Here is a 14,113-nt window from a genome sequence, read left to right on the forward strand (position 1 = left end):
GCGGCCCCGCCCCCGAGGCGCCCGCCGGCCCAGCGCCCACAGCTGCCGCGGCCTAGGTGCCGTGTGGGGCAAGCAGGTGCCTCGCGTCCAGGCGGCTCCGCCGCTGGCTGCCTCCTGAGCCGGCCGCGCTCCTCCGAGCGAGGCGTGGCGGGGAGGCATAGTGAGGCTGGGCCCGCGGCGGTTCCCTGAGGAGGGCCGAGAAGGGGCAGGGGGTGCTAAGGGAACGGGCGCTGGGGGCAGCGGCCCCGGTGGATGCTAAGGGCTTCGGAATCGGGAGTCCACCACGCCTGCCTGCTCGGCTGAGAATCGCCATGGTAATCCCCGTCTCCCTAAAGTACCGGGGGACAGGGCGCGCGCCGTGGAGCCCCTGGCTGTCCCGGAGAGGCGCGGGCGCCGAGGTCACCGCCTCTCCCTGGGGTCGACTTCAACGCATGGCGAAAAGATGGGGGGACAAGGGGTGCCCGGCGGTCCGCGCCTGCTGGGGGCGCAGCAGCCGCGCAGTCAGGCCAGCCCTCTTTCCGGGTTTTAGGTCGTGGTCCTGTTGAGCAGCCCTCACACCCAGACGGTTGATGTGGGAAATAAAGGGAGGGTGGCACCGTGGTGTGGCACCTCAGGGTGCCAGGCCATGCCCACAGTGACGGGTCCGAGCTCTTAGCTGCCGTCGCCACCCTGGGTGCCCGCGCGGGATTCTCCGCTGCTCTGCAGACTCAGGAAGCAGAGAGTGAGCCCTGGCACCACCACCTTGCTGTCAACAGCATTCCTGTTCTCAGCCCTCATCCAGTCACTTGCGATCTCCTTCCCACCCTCGCTGCTCTTTCCAGAAGGGCTGTGACCTTCCAGCCCCTGCCCCAAGTCCTCAGGGAGGCATCATTGTCTGCTAAACTAAGTACTGCACGCTTGAGCTGGGCGCACAGAGCCCTTGCTAAAGGGGCCTCAACCTCGAGCTTTCTCTGCCTTATCTTCTCTGCTAAACAATAACAAACAAAACAAACAAAAACCCCGCATCCCACACTAAACCCGCGTTCTTCTGGAAGCCCCTTGCGCCTTCCCTGTCTTGATCCGTTTTCGTTGAGGCTTGGATCAGAAGGACCGTGCCTCCTGCTTCCCCATCGCTCCTTCAGTGCCCACAGCCCTTTGCACCTCACCTCTGGTGCTTTGCCTGTTTTTCCTTGGAAAGCCTTATTCCCCATTAGACTCTAGTGTAGAAATCATTAAGTTTCTGTGTTCTTCCCAGTTCGTTTCGTGTAAAAGGATTAACTAAAAATTTCTTGGTTTGAGAGTCATTCCATGGTTGCTATTACCTTTTTTTTTTTTTTTTTTTTTTTGACAGGGTCTTACTTTGTCACACAGGCTGGAGTACATTGGTGTGATCACAGCTCACTGCAGCCTCGATCTCTGAGGCTCAAGTGATCCTCCCGCCTCAGCCTCCCAAGTAGCTGGGACCATAGGCAGGCACCACCATGCCTGGCTAATTTCTGTATTTTTAGTAGAGACAGGGTTTCGCCACGTTGCCCAGGCTGGTCTCAAACGCCTGGGCTCAAGGGATCCGCCCGCCTTGGCCTCTCAAAGTGCTGGGATTACAGGCGTGAGCCACTGTGCCCAGCCAACTGCCATTTCTTTCAGGGCCCAGGAAACTGAGGCAGAATGCTGTACATAGCCAGTGAAGCAAATGCCAGTTAATTCATGCTCCTTGAATAAAGGTCAAACACATTAGTGCACAGAGCCTGCAAGCCAGAACGGAACCTTGCCTACCTTTCCTGCCTCAGCTGCTCTCACTGGCCCCCTTGGTTGCCTGTGGCCTGGCCATGTTGGCTTTTTTTGGGTTTCCGTCTCTTTGTGCACCTTCTCTCCGGCCTCAGAGCCTTCGCATAGGCTGTTGGTCTTGGAATTCCCTACTCTCAGCCCAGGGCCACTCTTAGGGAACCCTTCCTTTGATGGCCCAGACTAGGTCAACCCTTGCCCATCTTGTGCTATTATAATTCCATGTGTTATAGGCATTATAGGGCCTTTCTTTATTAATTTCTTTGTTTTTGTTTGTTTTTTTAGAGATAGGGGTTTGCTTTGTTGCCCAGGCTGGAGTGCGATGGCATCACACGTAGCTCACTTTGGCCTTGAATTCCTGGACTCAAGGGGTCCTCCCACCTCAGCCTCCTGAGTATTGGGGACTACAGGTGTGTGCCACTGAGCCCAGCTAATTTTTTAAATTTTTGTAGAGACAGGATTTTGCCATCTTTCCCAGGCTGGTCTCAAACTGGGTGCAAGTGATCGCCCGCCTCGGCCTCCCAGAGTGCCGGGATTACAGGTGTGAACCACCACGCCTGGCCAATAGGGCCCTTTCTTCACAGCATGGGTCGTGAGTAAATGCATTTGTGATTAGGTGACTAGTGTCTTTCTCAGACCTCACTGGACTGTGAGCATCGTGAGATCTCCTTTGCTCCTCATCTAATAAAGGGCCTGGTACACAGTAGATTTTTGTTAAATACTTGTTGAATGAATGAAGGAGGCATCTTAAAATTCAGAAGAGCAGAAATCCACATTTGCTTTCTAAATTCTGTTCTTGCATTGCATCTCAGTTGTGATGTATTCATTCCCTCGGCAGATATTTATGCATCCTTGCAGTGTGGCAGATATTGGTGTAGGCCGGGGAATTCAGTGGTAATTTTATAGACAGAATCTCTGGTGAGGGAAACAAACAATAAACATAAACAACAATTACTATTAACTAGTGAAAAGTGCTGCGGGGAAGGAGACAGACAGTGACTCTACTGGGGTTGCTGAGAGACTGTTGAAGACAGACCACTGTACCTCCCCCTGTCCCTAGCCTGGGACAGTCTCAGTTTATGTTTGTTTATATTTGTTGAAGTATCTTGATTTGGGTAATAAATTATATGGTCACTCCAGTTACAGACAGAGTATAGACATGGTGTCAGGGAGGTTTTTCTTTTTCTCTTTTTCTTTTTTTTTTTGAGACAGAGTTTTGCTCTTGTCGTCCAGGCTGGAGTGCAATGGCGCAATCTCGGTTCACTGCAACCTCCACCTCTCAGGTTCAAGTAATTCTCCTGCCTCAGCCTCCTGAGTAGCTGGGATTACAGGCACCCGCCACCACGCCTGGCTAATTTTTTTTGCATTTTTAGTAGAGATGGGGTTTCACCATGTTGTCCAAGCTGGTCTTGAACTCCTGACCTCAGGTGATCCACCCGCCTTGGCCTCCCAAAGTGCTGAGCCACTGTGAGCCACCATGCCCGGCCTGTCAGGGAGGTTTTTCTAAAGAGGTGATACTTGAGCAGAGGCTAGCGTAAAGAGAAGCAACGAATTCTGCCCCTTGAATTAGAAGGTCTGAAGGAAGAGCAAGCGTTGCACAGGGAGAAGCTCAGAGTATTGGGAACTAGAAGAAAGTCCAGTGTGGCTGGAGTCAAGTGGTCTTCCTTAAGGAGTTTGGAGGGTTTTAAGTTGGGAGCTCCATGTTCGGAGACCAGGAACAGCCAAGAGCCACAAAGTTGTATTGAACCAACTCAAGGAATGGATGGGCCCCAGAAACAAAACCTTTATTGCTCCCAGGTAATAATTTCTTAACAGATTTATTGAGGTGGAATGTATATACAATAAATTTTACATGTTTAAAATGCATGCTTTGGGCATGGTAGCTCATGCCTGTAAACCCAGCGTTTTGGGAGGCTGAGGCAAGAGGATAGCTTGAGCTCAGGAGTTCGAGACCTGCTTGGGCAACATAATGAGACCCTCATCTCTACAAAAAGTAGAAAAAATTAGTTGGGCATGGTGCTGCAAATCTGTAGTCCCAGTTACTCAGGAGGCTGAAGTGGGAGAATCGCTTGAGCCTGAGGGATCGAGACTGCAGTGAGCCATGATCGTGCCACTGTACTCCAGCCTGGGCAACACAGTGAGACCTGTTTCAAAAAATAAATAAATAAAAATAAAATGCACACTTTGATAAGTTTGGCAAATGTGTGCATTCATTAAGCCATCACCACAATCCAGATTGTAAACACAGCCATCACCCGTTTTTTTTGTAATCCACCTTTCTCTCTTGCCCCTCTCTGTACCCCGTACTCCCTCCCAATCCTCCCAGGCAATGGCTGGTCTGCCCTCTCTCTAGATTAGTTTATCGTTTCTGAGATTTTATATATATGCAGTCATATATTATGGGGTTTTTTTTCTGACTTTTTTTACTTGAGTAATTATTTGGAAATTCATCCATGTTGTATCATTTATCAGTAACTATTCCTTTTTAGTGCTGAGTAGTGTTCCATTGTATGGTTATACCATGGTCTATCCATTCGCCTGCTGATGGGCTTTTAGGTTTTCTTTCTTTCTTTCTTTTCTTTTCTTTTTTTTTTTTTTTTTTTTTTTTTGACAGGGTCTCATTTTGTCACCCAGGCTAGAATGCAGCAACATGATCGTGGCTCACCACAGCCTTAACTTCCCTGGGCTCAGGTGATCCTCCCACTTTAACTGGGACTACAGATGCATACCACCAACACATCTGACTAATTTTTTTTTTTTTTTTTTTTTTGAGACGGAGTCTCACTCTGTTGCCCAGGCTGGAGAGCAGTGGCGCAATCTGCGCTTACTGCAAGCTCTGCCTCCTGGGTTCATGCCATTCTCCTGCCTCAGCCTCCCTAGTAGCTGGGACTACAGGCGCCCACCACCATGCCCAGCTAATTTTTTGTATTTATAGTAGAGACAGGGTTTCACCATGTTAGCCAGGATGGTCTCAATCTCCTGACTTCGTGATCTGCCCACCTTGGACTCCCAAAGTGCTGGTATTACAGGCGTGAGCCACTGTGCCCAGCCAATTTTTTTTTTTTAATATAGTTATGGGGTCCCATTTTGTTGCCGGGGCTGATCTTGAACTGCTGGGCTCAAGCGATCTTCCTACCTTGGCCTCCCAAAGTGCTGAGATGACAGGCATGAGCCACTGCACCCGGCCTGTTTCCAGTTTTTGGCTATTACAAATAAAGCTACTATGAACATTCATGTAAAAGTCTTTGAATGAACATATGCTGTCATTTCCACCTTAGGAGTGGAATGGACTGGGTCGTATGGTAGACATGTGTTTAACTTTTTAAAGAGACTGCAAACTGTTTTTCAAAGTGATTCTGTCATTTTAGATTTCCATCAGCAGTGTATGAGAGTTTCAGTTTCTTTACATCTTCACCAATACTTGGTAGGATCAGTCTTTTTGACTTGAGCCATTCCAAAATGTATGTGGTGGTATCTCCTGGTTTTCATTGCATTTCACTAATGACTCAATGTTGAGTATCTTTTCATGTGCTTATTTGCCATCTGTATATCTTTTTTGGGGAAGGGTCTATTCAACCTTTGAACATGTTTTATTGAGTGGTTTTCTTACTATTGCGTTTTGAGAGTTCTTTGTTCTCCATATAGGCCTTTATGAGATACATGATTTGCAGACATTTCCCCCAGTCTGAGGCTTGTCTTTTCATTCTCTTAATAATATCTTTTGAAGAGCAAAAGTTTTAAACGTTGATGGTGAGTTTATCAAGTTGTTTTCATGAGTTGTGCTTTTAATGTCATATCTAAGAAATATTTGCCTAATAATCCAAGGTAACAAAAGTCTTCTCTATTTTCTTGTAGAAGTATTATAGTTTTTGGTTTTATATTTAGTTCTATTATCTATTTTGAGTTAATTTTTATATATGGTGAGACTATGGGTTGAGGTTCATTTTTTTGTAAATGGATATTCATTATTCCAGCACCATATGTTGAACAAGATTATCTTTGCTTCACCAATACCTTTGCTGAAAATTAGTTGATCAAATACATGCGGATCTATTTCTGGACTCTATTCTGTCCCATTGTTCTAGTTGCCTATCTTGACACCACTATCACACCATCTTGTTACGGTAGCTTTATAATAATTCTTGAAATAAGGTAGTATTAGTCCACCAATTTTGTTCTTTTCTTTTTGTTTCTTTTTTGAGACAGGATCTTGCTCTGTCACCCAGGCTGGAGTGCAGTGGCGCAACTTCAGCTCACTGCAACCTCTGCCTTCTGGGTTCAAGCAATTCTCCTGCCTCAGCCTCCCGAGTAGCTGGAATTACAGGTGCCCGCCACCACACTCGGCTAATTTTTGTATTTTTTGGTAGAGACCGGGTTTCACTGTAGTGGCCAGGCTGGTCTCAAACTCCTGACCTCAGGTGATCCACCTGCCTCAGTCTCCCAGAGTGTGAGGATTACAGGCGTGAGCCATTGCACACAGCCAGTTCTTTTTTCCTAAGTCCTTCGCTTTTCCATGTGAATTTTGGAATCTTCTACAAAAAGATGAGAACTTTGAAAACAATGTCAAACCTTTATCTCACATCCTTTGTGTTTCCATATGAATTTTAGAATCAGTTTGCCAATTTTTTACAATAAGATGAGAACTTCAAATAAAAATGTCAAACTTTTATGTGAATTTTAGGTCAAAAACCATTTTAAAGATTAAAACACATACATTAAGTCAAGTGTGGTTGGCATGCAAAAAAGTACAAGGTCATAAAGAAATCAAGACCCAGGCCAGGCGCGGTGGCTCACGTCTATAATCCCAGCACTTTGGGAGGCCAAGGCAGGCAGATCACGAGGTCAGGAGTTGAAGACCAGCCTGGCCAACACGGCGAAACCCCGTCTCTACTAAAAATACAAAAATTAGCCAGGCGTGGTGGCAGGCGCCTGTAATGCCAGCTATTCGGGAGGCTGAGGCAGGAGAATCACTTGAACCCGGGAGGCAGAGGTTGCAGTGAGCCAAGATCATGCCATTGTGCTCCAGCCTGGGCAACAAGAGCAAGACTCTGTCTCAAAAAATAAAAAAGAAAGAAAGAAAATCAAGACCCAAAGTCTTTAAGAGTTTCTGGTAAAATGTACATCCCATACCTCATAGGGTTGTTTTACCAGGAGAATGCAGTTACATAGGATTTTCATGCGAATTCTCTCAGAGAAACCAGGCCACTGCATTGTGAGATACGTCTCATCTTCATTCCCGGGTTTTGTGTCTAGGAATGTATTCTATTTCACCTAGCAAAAATGTATTTTAGCAGTTTTTTTTTTTTTAGACGGAGTCTCACTCTGTCACCAGGCTGGAGTGCAGTGGTGCGATCTCGACTCACTGCAACCTCCGCCTTCCGGGTTCAAGAGATTTTCCTGCCTCAGCCTCCTAAGTAGCTGGGATTACAGGTGTGCACCACCACGCCTGGCTAATTTTTGTATTTTCAGTAGAGACGGGGTTTCACCATGTTGGCCAGGCTGATCTCGACCTCCTGACCTCGTGATCTGCCCGCCTCAGCCTCCCAAAGTGCTGGGATTACAGGCATGAGCCACCGCGCCTGGCCTATTTTAGTAGTTTTAACACATGAACTATGTTCCTCTTTGTTTAGCTTGGGACATTCTTTGACTGCAATGCTGTGAATAGGACATCTATTTTATATAAATGGTTACCCCTTGCAGGTGTCCTTGAACATTTATACCTTCTTCTCCTCTCCCTTGCCTACAAGAGACACTTTTTAATAATATACTTCCATCTGTTATTTTCTGTATGTGTGGGTCAGAGGACATAGAGAAGTTCAACTCAGTTTTGTGCAGCTCTAGCAAATATAAATGTAAAACCAAAAACTATAACCCTTCTAGAAGAAAATATAGAAGATGTTTGTTACTTGGGTTAGGCAAAGATTTCTTGGGTATGACAAAAGCACAATCCATGAAAACAGGTTGACAAGCTCAAAATGTAATAGTTTATTTCCAGATTAGGATGGTATCCATCCATCTTCCCAGAGAACACCGACCTTATGGGGTACTCATGGAAAGAGAATAGACACCGAGCCTGGTGGACGCTGGTTTCTGCATGCTGGGTAGCCTAGCTGAGCCCCTACATTTCCATTTTGAAGGCAGGAATAATACATAGAAATACAGCTCTGAGTGTTGGTGGTGTTAAAGATGATGGCACAGGCCGGGCACAGTGGCTCAAGCCTGTAATCCCAGCACTTTGGGAGGCCAAGATGGGAGGCTCGTTTGAGCCCAGGAGTTCAAGACCAGGAGGCCAAGATGGGAGGCTCATTTGAGCCCAGGAGTTCAAGACCAGCCTAGGCAACATAGCGAGACTGTCTCTACCAAAAATTAAAAAATTAGCCAGAAATGGTGGCTCATGCCTGTGGTCCCAGCTACTTGGGCGGCTGAGGTGGGAGGATCGCTTGAGCCTGGAAAGTTAGGGTTACAGTAAGCTGAGTTTGTGCCACTGCACTCCAGCCTGGGTGGCACAGCAAGACCCTGTCTCCAAAAAAAAGGAAGGTGATGACAGTCATCATTTATTGAGTATTTGTCTCACGTCACACATGGTGCTAAATGTCTTTTTTTGGGGGGGGTAACAGGGAGGCAGAGTCTCGCCCTATCCCCCAGGCTGGAATGCAGTGGTGTGATCTCAGCTCACTGCAACCTCCGGCTCCTGGGTTCAGGTGATTCTCCTACCTCAGCCTCCTGAGTAGCTGGGATTACAGGCGCTTGCCACCACGCCCAGCTAGTTTTTGTATTTTTAGTGGAGACGGGGTTTCACCTTATTGGCCAGGCTGATCTCAAACTTCCTGACCTCAGGTAATCCTCCTGCCTCGGCCTCTCAAAGTGCTGGGATTACAGGATTGAGCCACCGTGCCCAGCCTGTGCTAAGTATCTTATATTTGTGTCTCACTTAAACCTCATGACTGCTTAATGAGGTAGAGACTACTTGTAAAACAACTGCCAACATATTTGCATCCTGATTATCAAACTTGTTTTAAATTTAATGTGTATTATGAAAATTTCCAAACATAAATGAAAATAAAATCATAAACTAAATCCTCATATATCCATTTCTCAGATTCAGAAATGATTAGGATTTTGGCACATTTGCTTTATCTGTTTTTTCTGTCTGGGGGGCAGTGGGGGAGCTGAGTGTTTTATTTTTATTTTTTTGAGACAGAATCTCGCTCTGTCTCCCAGGCTGGAGTGCAGTGGCACAATCTTGGCTCACTGCAAGCTCTGCCTCCCGGGTTCACGCCATTCTCCTACCTCAGCCTCCCGAGTAGCTGGGCCTACAGGCGCCCACCACCACGCCCGGCTAATTTTTTGTATTTTTAGTAGAGACGGGGTTGCACTGTGTTAGCCAGGATGGTCTCGATCTCCTGACCTCGTGATCTGCCCGCCTCAGCCTCCCAAAGTGCTGGAATTACAGGCGTGAGCCATGGTGCCTGGCAGGAGCTGAGTGCTTTAAAGCAAACCTCAGGCCTTCTTTCATTTCATCCCTGCAGACTTCAGTGTGCACTTCAGAAACGTGTGGACATCTTCTTCTGTGATTTGCTGCCATTGTCAGACCTAACAGAATTACTAATAATTCCTTGACATGATCAGATTTCCCTGATTAACTCAAAGCCATCTTTTTGCAGCTTGTTCAAATAAGAATGCAAACAAGGGCCACAGCTTGCATTAGGTTGGGTCTCTTTTAATCAGGGTGCTTAATAAACATTTGTCAAATTAAATTGCATGTGACTTTCAGAAATTATTATAATTCTGGGTCGGAATTAAGCTGCTCTCAAAAGGCAGTTCTAGTTGCATTAATTGTTTTCTTTTGCTAAAGGGGGTTTGTCATTTAGAGAAGACACGACGATGCAAACTGTTTGTTGTGGCTGCTGTTTTGACTTATTTCCTTTTAGGAATTTTTTTTCCTTGTTCAATACAGAAATACTGAAAACGATACCAAGTTTATAAAAACTAACTCGGCCTGGCAAGATGGCTCACACCTGTAATCCCAGCACTTTGGGAGGCCGAGGTGGGCAGATCACTTGAGGTCAGGAGTTTGAGAGCAGCCTACCCAACATGGTGAAACCCTGTCTCTACTAAAAGTACAAAAATTAGCCAGGAGTGGTGGGGCACACCTTGTAATCCCAGCTACTTGGGAGCCCGAGGCAGGAGGATCACTTGAGCACGGGAGGTGGAGGTTGTAGTGAGCTGAGAGCATGTCACTGCACTCCAGCCTGGGTGATGGGAGTGAAACCCTGTCTCAAAAAAACAAAAAACAAAAAACTAACTCCCCTCCTCCTATATTTATATTTGTCTTTGAAAGCCAGGTAAAGGGAAAAAAGGAAAAGGCCAGGGCAAGTCTCACGGGAAGAAACAGAAGAAACCGGAAGTGGACATTCTCAGCCCCGCGGCCATGCTGAACCTCTACTACATCGCCCACAACGTCGCTGACTGCCTGCATCTGCGAGGCTTCCATTGGCCGGGTGCTCCCAAAGGAAAGAAAGGGAGAAGCAAGTGACAGCATTTCACAACACATCTCTGTTACAGACAACAGGACTTGGGGAAGAGAAGTCAGGATAACACAACTATTGCCAGCAACATAGACTTTACTCCAGACGACTTGAGATGCAAATTAAGTGTGCTTTTCTGTGATGGTAGATGATCGGGAAATGCACCTTACTTCCTCTGTTATGCCAGATATGGTTAGCCACTTTGGTTTTTTAGGAGCTATAGGGTGGGAAAAGCCTGAGCAATTCCTACATAGTGTGCTGAAATTAATAGAACTTTCAGAAATTATTATAATTCTGGGTCAGAATTAAACTTTGCTCTCAAAAGGCAGTTCTAGTTCCATTAATTGTTTTATTTTGCCAAAGAGGGTTTGTCATTTAGAGAAGACACAGCAAGAAGCACTGGGTTTCCTTAGGAACATTCCTCTCTTGGGCACTATTTCTTTTTTTTTTTTTAATGGAAAATAGTAAATACTTTGTTTCTATAATTTTCTTCTCAGCAGTCTGACTCTGTTTGATCTGAATTAGCCACAGGCTCCACGGATGCTAAGATGGTCACGAATGCTCTGACCCCGCCAGTCTTGCAAGCAGATGGTGAGAAGTGGCTGACAGTGTGAAATGGCTGGATGCAGGGCAAAGGGTGCAAATCCGCCCATCCCTTTCTTTTTTTTTTTTTAAAGACAGAGTCTCACTCTGTTGCCCAGGCTGGAGTGCAGTGGCGAAATCTCAGTTCACCGCAACCTCTGCCTCCCAGGTTCAAGTGATTCTCCTGCCTCAGCCTCCCAAGTAGCTGGGATTATAGGTGCCTGCCACCAGGCCAGGCTAATTTTTTTATTTTTAGTAGAGACGGGGTTTCACCGTGTTGGCCAGGCTGGTCTTAAACTCCTGACCTCAGGTGATCTGCCGGCCTGGGTCTCCCAAAGTGCTGGGATTACAGCCATGAGCCACTGCACCCGCCTCAGTCTCCCAAAGTGCTGGGATTACAGCCATGAGCCACTGCACCCGCCTCAGTCTCCCAAAGTGCTGGGATTACAGCCATGAGCCACTGCACCCGCCTCAGTCTCCCAAAGTGCTGGGATTACAGGCATGAGCCACTGCACCTGCCTCGGCCTCCCAACGTGCTTTATTACAGGTGAAAGCCATTGCACCTGGCCATCCCTCTTTTTTCCGTATTTCACCTGACTCTTCTCCCTCCTTCCCTCCACACTCTATTTCTTTCCACCTTCTGCCTACTTTGTTAAAACTTGGCTGGCCCTGAGTTATAGAATTGGTGCCAGGCACTTGCCCTGGGCATTTGGCTGATATTCTAGGATCTCCCTAGCCCTGTAAGGAGATGCCTAAGAGGTGAAACTGCAGTTCTTCCTCCTCGGCCCAGAGGCCTAAATTCTCCAGATGTGAAAGCCAGCGTTTTGTAAGTGCAGATGCCATCTTTGACTCCCTGAGCACTCCATCCTTGCCTCCTGGCTCTTCCTGCCCCTCCCCAGCCCCTGCACTGTTGTCTCCATTCATGGTTCTGAGCCCAAAGCTGACACACTCTAGGCAGCACCTCCGGGGATGTTCTAGTTTGTTGGAATTATAATTATGCTGCAGGTGGCCTTGTGAGGATCGCAAGGATTCATGAGGTTTGCTAAGGGAGGCTGCAACTCAGGACTCAGGCTTTCATACGCATCAGAGAAAAAAAGGAAGCTCCATGAATCTCTATGCTAGAGAAGTGGGGTGCCCATGACCCACGGGAGCCTGTTGGGAACAATACTGTTTACCTGCACCATCTGTGCAGTTTCCATAGAAGCCCTTGGCCAGTTGCCAGAGGAGCCCTCACTTGGGTGAATGTGAAGGGAGGTCTCCTCTGCTGTCTGTTTTCTGGTTTTGGAGACAGGGAGCACCTTCCCACCCTGTTAGGGACTGTTGAACTCACTAACTCCAGTTCAGCAGTTCTCACACTTGAGTGTGCCTCTCAGTCACCTAGAACACTTGGCCAAGTGCAGATTGCTGGGCCCTACCCCCACGAGAAGGATGGGGCTCAGGGATTTGCATTTCTGGTACGCTGGGCAGGTTATGCTGCTGCTGCCCCAGCCACACAGGTAGAGAGCTGCCGCTCCAGTTAATGCTGCCTACCCAGAAGCTAAAAGGCTTAGTGGAATCAGAACCTGTGGGATGTGTAATGTCCTTTCCTGCCTCACCTGGGTTCAGGAGCTCGTATTTGAGTAATTGGTTATTGGAAGGTTGGGGAGAAGGCACCTGCAAAGCTTCCTTTTGATCCCTGACTGCCCGCACCTGCAAGGCTTCCTTTGGCCGGGTGCTCCCAAGGGAAAGAAAGGGAGAAGCAAGTGACAGCATTTCACAATACATCTCTGTTACAGAGAACAGGGCTTGGGGAAGAGGAGTCAGGATAACACAACTATTGCCAGCAGCATAGACTTTACTCTAGACGACTTGAAATGCTGCTCATCTGTAGCACAGATACAGGCATTTACAGGCTAACAAGGTCTGAAAGTGGTCATGCTCTTTTCTTTTGAGACGATGAAATGATGAGCCAGGACTGTGAGTGCTGGGATGGGGGAAGCACTGGTCTGACTGGCCAGGGCACCGTGACTCAAGGCTCACCGCAGTTTAGCACACTGCCTGAGGCTGTCTCAGCATTGTGCTCATTGGAGCCCTGGGGTTCTGAGAGAAGTCCTAAGAAATTTTGGGTTCTAATAGCCATGCTCTAGTGTTACCACATATACATAAAGTCATAGACATTACACACACGCTATATAAAGGTTATGATGCATTTTACTTTTTGAGAATTTTTTATTTTGGTGAAACGCTAAAAACTTTTTTCAACAAAAGCTATTTCAATACATTAATTGAGCATCTACTATGCTTGGCACAAAGACAGCAAGACAGGGTCCCTACTGATAAGATTTGGCTGTGTCCCCAACCAAATCTCGTATTGAATTGTAGCTCCCGTAATTTCCACGTGTTGTGGGAGGGTTTGGTGGGAGATAATTGAATCATGGGGGCAGTTCTCCCCATACTGTTCTCATGGTAGTGAATAAGTCTCACGAGATCTGATGGTTTTATAAGGGGTTTCCCCTTTCCTTTGGCTCTCATTCTCTTTTGTCTGCCGACGTGGCCGTGTGAGATGTGCCTTTCACCTTCCACCGTGATTGTGAGACCTCCCCAGCCACGTGGAACTGTGAGTCTGTTAAACCTCTTTTTCTTCATAAGTTACCCAGTCTTGGGTATGTCTTTATCAGCAGCATGAGAACAGACTAATACACTTACCCTCAAGGAGCTTCCAGTCTGGTCAAGAAGGCTACTACCCAGATTAACAGAGGGCAACTAAGTTTCTATTTCAACTTCGATAAAGTACATTCATGATGCAATTTATGAAGGTGATTAAGAGGAGGGTGGGATTAAGACCTCTAGAGGACATCCGGAGGATATCTGATGATAAAATATATCCTTGAACCCTGCTGTTTTTATTTCCCCTAAACTCAAATTGGCAAGAATCAGGATTCTTGCTGCTTTTAAAGATTCAAAGAGGAGCTTGTGAAAGGCACAGTGTATTAGGTCATTTTGCATTGCTATAAAGAAATACCTGAGGTTGGCCAGGTGCGGTGGCTCATGCCTGTAATCCCAGCACTTTGGGAGGCCGAGGCGGGCGGATCACGAGGTCGGGAGGTAGAGACCATCCTGGCTAACATGGTGAAACCCCGTCTCTACTAAAAATACAAAAAATTAGCTGGGCGTGGTGGTGGGCACCTATAATCCCAGCTACTTGGGAGGCTGAGGCAGGAGAATGGCGTGAACCCGGGAGGCGGAGCTTGCAGTGAGCCGAG

The 14,113-nt window shown here is 47.1% G+C and overlaps 1 protein-coding gene across 1 annotated transcript; it reads left to right on the forward strand.

The window, feature by feature from the left end:
* The first annotated feature begins 2 nt into the window (after positions 1-2).
* SMKR1 (small lysine rich protein 1) lies at positions 3-10,617 on the forward strand. The gene is made up of 2 exons (XM_054497250.2): positions 3-314; positions 10,103-10,617. The coding sequence occupies exons 1-2, from the start codon at positions 312-314 to the stop codon at positions 10,295-10,297; spliced, it is 198 nt and encodes a 65-aa protein (XP_054353225.1). The 5' UTR covers positions 3-311; the 3' UTR covers positions 10,298-10,617.
* The last annotated feature ends 3,496 nt before the right edge of the window (positions 10,618-14,113 follow it).

Source organism: Pongo pygmaeus, chromosome 6 (genome assembly GCF_028885625.2).
Source record: "Pongo pygmaeus isolate AG05252 chromosome 6, NHGRI_mPonPyg2-v2.0_pri, whole genome shotgun sequence".
NCBI classification, from domain to species: Eukaryota; Metazoa; Chordata; class Mammalia; order Primates; family Hominidae; genus Pongo; species Pongo pygmaeus.